Below are 10,796 nucleotides of genomic sequence, written 5' to 3' on the forward strand. Positions count from 1 at the left end.
TTCAACTTTTAATGCCTATTACTGACACTTGCTTTCAGTTAGAAATGCAAAGCAGAGAACAGTAAGGAAAGTTTAATTGCTTGCTTTGTGATGGACAAAGAAATTAGTGTCTGCAGGTACAGGAATCCTCTTTTGGTTGGGAAAACTGTTCCAAGACCTCACCATGAAACAAACAGAGCTACAGCACAGTGATGCTTGAACTGTCAAGAAAAATCACCCATAGCAAGAACTTGTAGAGAGATGTCTCACTTGGTCCAATGGCTGTAACACTGCTTGGAATTAAGAGGGCTGGTGTTAAGGTAAAAAAAGGACTAAAGCTGTGTATCTGTTGTTAAAATCTGACACCAAGAACACACTGGCCTGGCATTTACCACCCTAACAGGTAGCTCAGAGTGATTTATCTCAGGTATAGAGCAAGGCACTGCTTAACAAAAGATAGAGAAAGTTAAATACAATTAAACACTCCTGAATTTGGGCCAAACATCTCAAAAGCACTGTCCTATTCTGACACTGACAGCAAGCTGCTTTCTGATATAAATTAATAATTTCAATCTTAATGCAATTTTTGATAGCAAGCAAACTACTCTAAGTTCTACATTTAAATATTGATCATAGCAGAAAGTTCACTTGGCAAGCAACTGCAGTTTACATCCAAAGGATTTTCCCAAGAGGCATCAAATTGATGAATCTGTCTTTTGCTAACTACCAACACAAAGAAAGTCAGACCAAATAAACGGATATATTAATTCAGCGCCAGTCACATCATAAACAAAATCCCTCTTTAGTCAAGCTCCAGATGCAGAGAGGAATGCACTCTGGACAATTGAGATTTCCATTCTCCTTTCCTCTCTTTCTATAGAATGGCATCCGCTTCTTAATACAAGAGGACAAGAAAACAAGTCAGTGAAAGGCACAATGATTCACTGAGCAGACTGACTGATGGCTTCTGGATGAATACCAATACTTGTACCCTACAAGGTAATATGTACCTATAGAGTATATATAAACACAGCAATAAACCTTCCTAGTCTGTTTATGGCCTGAAGTGCTTCCTGTCTTTTTATTACATGCTCAGTGTACTCAAAGATACTGATGTTGGATATGAAATTTAAAAAGGACAGGCTACAAGGAGAGAGAATGTTTAATACTTTGGAAGCTCACTGTATGACATCGAGACATTCTTATAAACTGACCTAGAAGCCTGCAAGCTTATTTTTTCTTTAGTTTTTGGCTGAAGATTTCATACACATGACTTAGTTACTGCCCACAGTTTTAATTGCAAGCAGATTTTGGGGAGGGGAAAGGCTAGGACACTTCTTAGAAGTTCCTTGGTTGCAAACTGGAAGCCTTAAACATATCTACCACACTGAAAGCAGGGGACAGCTACAACTATGATGCCCAACAAACAGGATTCCCCTTAGTTTAAATAATAAAGTAGAAGGCAGGACTTCCAAACACTGGAGTACAATATTCAAAGGACTGACATAGCACGAGAGATCACCAGCAAAAGGTCCATGATTACAAAGCCCGAGACTTCTGATATAGTCTAAAACCAAATGATTCAAAAAAGGCTACAGTAACTCTGCCAATGGGGAAAGCATGAAGTTAAACACTACAAAAGCACAATTGAACACATAATACTGATTTGAGTTTGTAATTCACGCACTGGCTACAAAAAGGAATTGTGTAAAATGTTACAGAAGCAAGTCTGTTTTAACTACATCCATCTTACCTGTACGCATTTTTTGAAACTGGCCGTGGGTCAAATTTGAATAGAAGGATGCACATTGAAGAACTGATGTTTAAATCTTGTTTCTTCCACAAAGGCTCAATGCAAGGTCATTCTGTAATAGCCTAAAATGGCAATAAAGATTATCTATTACACTGCAAATTATAAAAAGAGAAATTTGCTGCTGTGCTGGAGCTTAAGGATTGCAATGTACTGACTAATAACTCACAATACAAATACATAAATAAAATACAACTTCCAAAACAGAATAGCTCTAAAGACTGATTTACTAACCAAATTCTTACAGTAGTTCTTTCAAAGTTATGCCTGGCTAGTTCAGATTTTTAGGGAAAAAACCTGCATCAGGAAAATATTGACAAAGTCTAGAGTGCTAGCAATACATGAAAAAAACACTGTTATGCAATTTTCTGCTCATTACCAAAAAGCACCTTTACTTTTTTCCCCCTCTCTTAAGGAAGGCAAAATGCTTCTTTTAGAATAAAAGGGAAAATAAGACTCAAACTGTTGAAGAAGACAGAAAAAGCCTCATTAAAGACACTCACAGACCTGCAAATAAAGTATAACTTAGGCCAAGCTACTATCAACGTACAGGAGAAAGTATTATTGTTATTGTTTGCATTGGGTAAAAGGTCTGGTACAAAAAGAAATACGATAGACATTTTGTGTTCAGAGTTTACATTTTGATGAGGAGTTTCCAGCACTTGTGCAATATTTAAAATTCTGGCCATGCAGATGGAATGACAAATGGGCTTTCCATTTCTAACCAACAAAACAGCTTTCAAATATTTTGTGTTGTCCAATTAACATTTTCTTGTAATAAAACTGCAGTCTGATCTTTACTTTTTGTGGCTGCTCAAACAATTATTGGAATGCCACCACCCAATGATGCCACACACAACCATTTTTTATTGTTACTGAGAGGTTTTGCCATGCAAGGACTTTCAAGGTAAGTCAAGGGGAGAGGGAGGTAGAATTCAACACCACAACTCTAAGGCCATCTGAGCAACCCAATGACTGAAAAAACTTCTGTATAAAACCCAGGATTTTTAACTGCACTTTCAAGACATGTAGAAAGCATCTCTCTTGCTCTTTAATTGCTACATTATCTGTCATAAGAGATATCTGGAAATGGATCATCTTTACTACATTCACATTACCAAAAACAGAGCTGCAAGTGCAGCATTTATACAGGTTTTTTCTCAAATTAACAGCTTGTCCCTAGCTGCTGGCTCCTCTCAAGTCACAGTTCAGCACTACAACCAGCCTGCTGTTGTTGTCATAGCACAAGTTCAGTCTTGCAACCCAATATGCTGCAAAGGGACTCTTCTGCTGCAGGACATGAAATAACTCAATAAGAGGTGCAACACTTCTGACATGCTTGACAAGAAAATTAGTGCACAGGAGCGTGTGTGTGTCTGTATATATATAAATATACCTCAAAGTATTTTAAATTCTGTTCACTGACAAAAGGAATTTCCCTCCCAAGTTGACTCATGATCTATGAGCTAAGAGCAGCAATAGCAGAGCTATACAACTATTTTGTGTTTAACAGGTTGCACAATAACGTACTGTTGGCTTTCTTTGCCTCTATCAAGTCAATCCCAAAATAAATGCCTTAGAAATTCATCATAAATGAAATGAAAAATAAAAAGATGTAGTCTTGAATTTTGGATAATTGATTGACTAGCCAGGTCTTTAAGAAGACCCACAGCCAGCTTCATAGAGAAAATCTAACCACTTTTGAGGTGTTATGCCCCTTCTTAGACTTTATTGCTGAATTTTCAGTAGACTGCAATCATACTGGACTTGAACTGCCAGTACTGGAAGACTTAGATCTTCTACACACAGACTATTTCAGAAACAACACTCACAGCTCAGAAGAGATCACCTTCAAATCTATGGGTTTAGAGGTTCCCATCTACAGCAGTAGTCTGAGTATGGCAGGGAATCCTAAAAACTTTTTTTTTGGCAAAGTGCAAAGAAGCTCACTTGGTAAAAGCAGGGATATAAAATACAATTTTAATAACAACTGTCACTGAGTACTCTTGCTGACTATGGAGATATGTCTGCTAGGTGCCTTGCCAGATAATTAAATGGATTACTTGATAGAAAACTGTTTGCAATTAATCACTCATAAGACCTCTATTTTAATAAACTGGTTTCAGGTTCCATTAGCTGATTTATTGGGTTCCCTTCAAATAATCAAGTAGGTCCAGCTGTTCATGCAAAGTTACTGGCCAGCATAAAGATTAAACAAAACCTGTCAGTCAGAAAACAGCTGCACAATAAGTTTGCAATACTCATCACAAGTATCTAGAAGGACAAATATTTTGAACACTTCAGTACCTTTCTAGAATCCCCAGTCATTATTATTTAGGTACTACTGCTTTGACAGAATGCTTTTTGTCACCCCATCAACCTTGCTTGATGTCATTACAGTTCTTTAAGTTACATTTATGCTTTTATTAACCCCAAATATCAAACCAGCATTTTTTATCTCATGCTCCACCTGCCAGCCTTGAGACAAGCATAAATGGTTTTTTTTTTTTTTCTTTTAGACAGAAATGTTTAAGGCAGATAAAACAGAGCTACCCCTTAAAATAGCAGCAACACTTAACTGGCAAAGGAGGCAAGCAATGTATTTTGGTACCTTCTTTGATTAAAGCTGACATTGCACTTGAAACACCTGTTGTGGATATTACCCTTAAATTCTTAAATAGAAGCATACTGTAAGTCAGACTCAGTTTTGGATATTCTGAAATTTACAATAATTAACAAAACACTATGAGAAAAAAAACTGAAGGGCTGTCATAGATACTGTAAGTACATAAACATTCAATCAAAAAGTCTTTATGCAGGTGCTATTCTCTCGAGCCCAAACTCACATAAAAGCTGCTGCTGCTGCAACCACGGGGATGAGAGGAGCACATTGCAGAGAGCTGGAGCTGCAAAGCACATGTACTCAACTCAGCCTCCTCCTCACTCAGCTGAGTCTCCACAGACCAAGGAGAGGAGAAGGTGAAAAAGATTAGGCCAGCACTGACTTCCACTTGCAACTTGATCCTACAGCAAGTCCAAAGCTAGATCAAAAGCTGATTTTCAAACTCCATTTCTGCAGAAAATGTGTCTTCAGAACCATCCTTAGAGATGCAGAAAGTGCCATAGTTTAAAGAGCTCAAATAGAAAAGGCTAAGTTGTGGTACAACACTTGCTTTCTGATTTTGTTTTTGAGGAGAATACAAGCCAGAATATACACCCTATGGAACATGGCAAGGTCTGCAGGAAGGGGGGAGAAATCCTGTGCTCTAGGATGGAGACAGTGAAGACTGCTCTCTGGATAATGAGCTTTTATAAACTCTAGTTTGCTTATTCCTAGTCAACAAGACAACAGTTACCAAGGATGACATGATAGCAACAATCTCCTATTTCTGTAATGTTTCTAGTTTGCTGTCCAACTGATGCCTAATACACACAAACCAGCTTGACAAGAACCACAAACATCCTGTAATTAAGCGTTCTGCTCCAAATGGCACCGCTAATTTGGAAATGACATTGAAGTAACTAAGATTCTTGTTCTGTGCTACAGCACTCTGTTAGACAGCACAGTGTGTTGTTTTGCTCATTTGAAGGATCTGTTAAAAGTCTGAGTGGATACACGCCAGCATAAGGTAGCATTTAGAGGGACTTTCAGGAGACCCAAACATGATAGATTGTGTATGTTCTTTCCATAGGGTTCTACCATGATTTGGTTGATTAGAAGCAATCAGTTCACAATTTGGCATAAAACTATTTTACCCTTAAGAATTCCCAGTAGGAGGCTTTGAAAAAGGAAGCCATTTGTTATGTATTTTGCATTCACAAATGAAGCATCATAAATAATATCTGTCAGTTACCACAGTGATCTTAACTGCTTCTCAACTCATCCAAAACTATTGTTTAGGTGCAGTCTAAAACACAGCTACAAAACATTATTCACTGGAATCTGCTAATTCTATCTATTACAACAATAACTTGTGTTCAGCAGAGTAGAGAACTATTTTACTGTCTCTTTTGAGTATGTCCAAATGAAACTGAGCCCTACAGTCCTCAAATACCCACAGAAGTGCCATAAAAGTTGATGTATTTTCTTGCACTACTGAAATGAAGTTTTTAATAGTAAACTTTAAAATCATCAAAAATAAGACATGCTTGATTAGTTCCTAAAAGTAATCTATTTTTCTCCCTCAGAGAAAAGTGTGCCCTGACTGCATTTTTAAAGCATTTTACTGTTTCATTTTTGCACTTCCCTTGTGTACCACATGCTCCACTGCAGCCATACTAATAACTACAGATGAAGTGGAATAGATGGATCTATAATTTGATGACTTCCAGGTTGTTCCCTGTGAAGAGCACTTGTAAGTAACCCAGGCTTTGTAACCCTACCAAGGTGAGGAGTCAGTCTTCCCTGCAAGAGACAGCAAAGTGAAAGTACAACACTTAAGAAACACAGAAAATAACATGTAAGGTGAATGGCACTCCCAAATTTAACGGGTTAATTTTATTTTCAGCTGCTTGATTTCTGTCTGGCATTTTACTAAATTAGGTCCACTGTACAGCTCCCATGAGAAACAAATGCCAGTAAACATAACCTTTCACCACATCATGTTTTAGAAATATTTACAAGAATTGAGTAAAAAAGCCTTTGCCCCAGTTAATAAGAGCACGATCAGCAACGGATCTGCCGACTCAGAGCCTTTTGCAGGGCTTGTTCCTTAGATAAAAGCTGTATTTTTAGCTTGTACAGTTCTTAGGTTTTCTTCAGGGAGGAACCACCAAAGACATTAGCAGTTTTCACTGTCTAACTGTGACAATTTCTTGACCTCCAAGGGTCACTAGATATTAAAACTTAATTTAAAAATTACTTTCCTACTCTTGTACACTTACAATTACTCCTGTACGTGACGCAAGTACCAACCAGCCACCATCCACGCAGGAATGAAATGCCACCGCATAACCAAGGAAAACAGGTGCGAACTGACACCTGAAAATATCCCCCGAGGTGCTGCTGGATAAATTTAGGATAAAAACCTTAAGCAAATGGCGCTCAGGAGCAGCACCTTCCTCGGCGGGGAGGGCCGGGGCTGTGGCGGTGGCCAGGAACGGCACACACAGCCCCCCAAACCAGGAGCCCGACAGCTCCTGGAGGATGGCGGCAGCTGAGGCGGCCCCGGGCTGTGTCCGAGCCCGCCCTGCAGGCACAGTGACCCCCGGCCCCTCGTTCCCTCCCTCACTCCCTCACTCACTCACCCCCGGCCGCCGCACCGCCCGTCCCCCGCGCCGCTTCCGGAGGGCGGCCGGGCCGGCCAGCACCGCCCCTGCGGGGGCCGGGCCCGGCTCCTCCTCCCGCCGGCGCTGCCGGTACCGACACCTTCCCTGTGCCCGGGGACCGGGCCCGCCGGCACCGACACCTTCCCTGTGCCCTGGCCCGGGACCCGCGGGCCCTGCACCTCCGCGGGCTGTGTGCGAGGGGCCGGTGCGACACCGCCCGGCATCCCCCAGAGCATTGGGAAGTCATCTCACAGCGCTTGAGCTGCTTCTTGGCTGCCTCAGCCTGCTACCAGCCTATCTGGTTTCAGGCGGAGACGAGAAATTCGGGTAGTAGAAAAATGTTTTTCACTGTTAGGGTGGTCAGGCATTGGAACAGATTGCCCAGGGAGGTGGCAGAGCTGCCATCCTTGGAGGTGTTTAAACCTGGTAATGTGGTTTAGTGGTTTATAGATGTTACAGTGGTTAATGAGGTTGGACTTCATGATCTTAAAGGTCTCTCCTCACCTTGCTGATTCTATGGAGGTGTGAAATAAAAACATTATATGCCTGATCGGAGCTTCACAGTGCTCATACCTCTGAGGACAAATAGACCCAGGCTGCTGACAACCTTAGCAGGTTTGGATGCAGCTCCTGACCCCCCAGAACAAGGCCCTGTGTGGGATGCTGTTCCCCTGACCACCTTCAGCAGAGACTCTGCTTCCAGGAGGGCCCCAAAGTCACTGAGCCCTGAGCTTGCAATGGGATGGATTCCAGCCAGGACAGCTTTCCTGAGGATTGAGGAAAACACAAGTGACAACATCAAGTTTGCTTTCAGTTATTAGCACAGCATGATCAGAACTGATAACCAAACATTTAGTAATTTTACCTAGATCTGCAGATTTGGGTTAGGACTGGATCTGTGTCACCTTTTTGTTCTACTGAAATATTATTATTTCATTTTTCAAACAAAATCTCAAACTTTATTTCTGACTTTTTTTTTTTCATGGGTGGCAATAGAGGGCTTCAGTGGAGCCTGAAAATAACAAAATGTTTTATAGTGAAGCCTGTAAGGAAACACCATAAAAGCCTGGAGTGTTCTTCCAGGTTCTAACACTGATAAACACAGTATACACAAGATGTGAAACAGTAATTAAAAGAATTCTCGGGGTATATGGATGTGTTAGGTGGCTTGTCAGGCAAAACCTTTTATCCTGCATACAGAAAACCTGAAGTCAATTGTCAGGTTTAGCACTGCTCTGGCATATGACATTGAGCAAGTTCACCTCAATGCTTTCCTTCTCCATCATCAACAATGGGATGATCACATTGACCTTTGCAAGGTCTCCTGAGATCTACTGATGAAAATTACTGGGTGAGTCTATGATCATCATTCTTTGTACTACTGCTTCTGAAACACAATAATAGATTGCAGTAATTACGTTGAGAGATATAAACCTAGAATGTATTAATGTTTTCAGGTACAGAGTTGTTATTTAAAGCAGTTATCTGGTGACTAAATAGACAAATTATACAAATCTCTGTTACATTGAAATTGGTAAAATGCATGCACATTAAATGTAATGTATTGTTCTTTTTGGCACTCTGAGTCTTAAAGTATAGATTCATCACTGTGACCAAAGATTGTTTAGCTTCTATGCTCAATTCTCATTTAAAATCTGCAGATGGTAATCTGCAGACCTTCAACAGCAGTCACATCTATGGGAAGAAGAAAGTGTCCATAGGCTTAAAACGGAATTGTGTTTTTTACTGATTTTTTTTTTATTTTTAATACATATGGGAAGTAAGAATAAGTTCAGAGTCATTTAAAAAGCCTTTTAGGAGGCTGCACAAAGAGTCCACTGCAAGAACTTGTAAATAATGGATTTGGTGGCCATTTTGACTCTTCCTTTTATTCTTGTGTCTACCTTTTGTTCTGCCTAAATCAGCTTGGTTATTGTTGCCCCTTCTAGACCCTGTCCTAGGGGATCAGTGCATAGCTCCCATTGTTTGTCAAACTTGAATAGACTGATCCCAAGCAGGCTCTGCTTCTGTATCCACTTTAAAAGAGTGGTACTGTCAGGGCAGAACCTCTCTTGGAGAAAGCTAAAATACAAGCAGAAGCTTAATTAAAGGCTTATAGAATTGTCCTGAGTTGGTTTCAAAAACTAAAAGATAAATACTCCTGACATTTGTTCAAAGAGTTTGTTCCTTGAGTCCTGGAATGCACATTATTTGGAATACATAAAGCACACTTTAGATGGATTAAATATCTTTTCCCTGAGAGGTCTCAAAAAGCAGCTTTAAAGAGGAGACATCAGGGACCCTGACAATTTTCTAGAGATGGGTTCTTGCCCAGATCTAGTTTAATACCTCTACCGATTGTCTACATGATGCAAGATACTTATTAGTAAATTTTGTAGCCTAATAAATGAGTGGATAATTCACCACTGGTTACAAAATCATCTCATGTGCCCAATAAGTCATTCCAGTCCAGTAAATTGCATTTTTAATATCATAAAATGTGAGGAAATGCATCTGGAAAGAATGCAGAGATGGGGCTGGAATGGCAAAAAGTACCTCAAAAAAGAATTTAGTTGTTATTATTTCAGTGTGACCTCTCAGGATAATACTGTGGTAAAATGGACTACTCTAACCATTTACTGTATAAAATACAGAATATATAGGGGAGACAGGGGAGTGACATTGTCTTTGTCCACAGCACAGGGACATTGCTGCACCATTTCTGGCACCCACGGTTAGGGAGGGAGGAAAACCACAGGAAATTATTCAAAGGAGGAACATAAATTAAAACGCGATACAAAATAGGGGTGTAGGAAGCTCAAGCTATTGAGGTTACCGAAGACTAAGCTGATAGGAGACGATGGCAGCGTACAGACTGCAAACGGCGAGAAGGTCAAGTTAGACAAATCCTTGCGGATGGCGTGCCAGCATTACCTGGCTGGCTGCACCTGACGGGCCCTCTGCCACAGCATTTCAGCCACCAGCTGGGCCCGCCGCCCCCGGGCGAAGAGCTGCGCAAGGCGGCGTTCATTCCCGAGCGCAGAAACCCTCCGGCCGCGCGTACCGGTGCGGGGAGATGACCGCGCGGTCCCCGCCGTGCCGGTGCGGGGAGATGACCGCCCGGTGCGGGGAGATGACCGCGCGGTCCCCGCCGTGCCGGTGCGGGGAGATGACCGCCCGGTGCGGGGAGATGACCGCGCGGTCCCCGCCGTGCCGGTGCGGGGAGATGACCGCCCGGTGCGGGGAGATGACCGCGCGGTCCCCGCCGGAGCCCCGCTCTCTCTCTCCCGCCCCGCGCCTGCGGCCGCTCCTTCGGTCACTCCCGCCGCCCGCCGGGGGCGGGGCCGCCGCGTTTGACGGACAGGCCCGCGGGCCAATGGCGCGCGGCGCGGCCGGCAGCGCGCGGCGGCGGGGCGGGGCCGCGCCAATGGCGCTCCGGTTGCCGGGCGCGATCGCAGCGGCGCCGCCCAATGGGAAAATTCGCGGCGCGGGAGGCGCGCGCCGCTTCGCGTGCGGCCGCAGGCGGGCGGCGCGCGCGGGGGTCGGCGGCGCGGGCGCGCGGCCCCGGGGCGGGCACGGCGCGCGGCCCCTCACGCGTCCCGCGCTCCTGCCCCCAGGTGCGAGTGTTGAGGAATGTGCCCCGCTTGGAAAAATAAATAAATAAATAGAGAGGTGGGCGGGCGGTGGCATCATGGTCTGGCCGGGCAGCGCGCTCTCGTTTCCCCGCGGGTCGCTCCGG

The 10,796-nt window shown here is 43.0% G+C and overlaps 1 protein-coding gene across 4 annotated transcripts in view; it reads right to left on the minus strand.

The window, feature by feature from the left end:
• TANGO2 (transport and golgi organization 2 homolog) overlaps positions 1-10,170 on the minus strand; it is a 28,710-nt gene extending 18,540 nt beyond the window's left edge. The window contains exons 1-2 of one of the 4 annotated variants that reach the window (XM_053959618.1): positions 9,992-10,170; positions 1,733-1,854 (exon numbers count right to left, since the gene is read on the minus strand). In XM_053959618.1, coding sequence (XP_053815593.1) covers positions 1,733-1,788 — 56 coding nt within the window. In that variant the 5' untranslated portion in view covers positions 1,789-1,854; positions 9,992-10,170. Of the gene's footprint in view, positions 1-1,732; positions 1,855-6,673; positions 6,795-6,817; positions 6,934-7,036; positions 7,110-9,991 lie in introns of those variants that run through there. The other 3 variants (XM_053959617.1, XM_053959619.1, XM_053959616.1) reach the window with 3 other exon arrangements.
• Between the last annotated feature and the right edge of the window lie 626 nt (positions 10,171-10,796).

This window comes from Vidua chalybeata, chromosome 18, assembly GCF_026979565.1.
Source record: "Vidua chalybeata isolate OUT-0048 chromosome 18, bVidCha1 merged haplotype, whole genome shotgun sequence".
NCBI classification, from domain to species: Eukaryota; Metazoa; Chordata; class Aves; order Passeriformes; family Viduidae; genus Vidua; species Vidua chalybeata.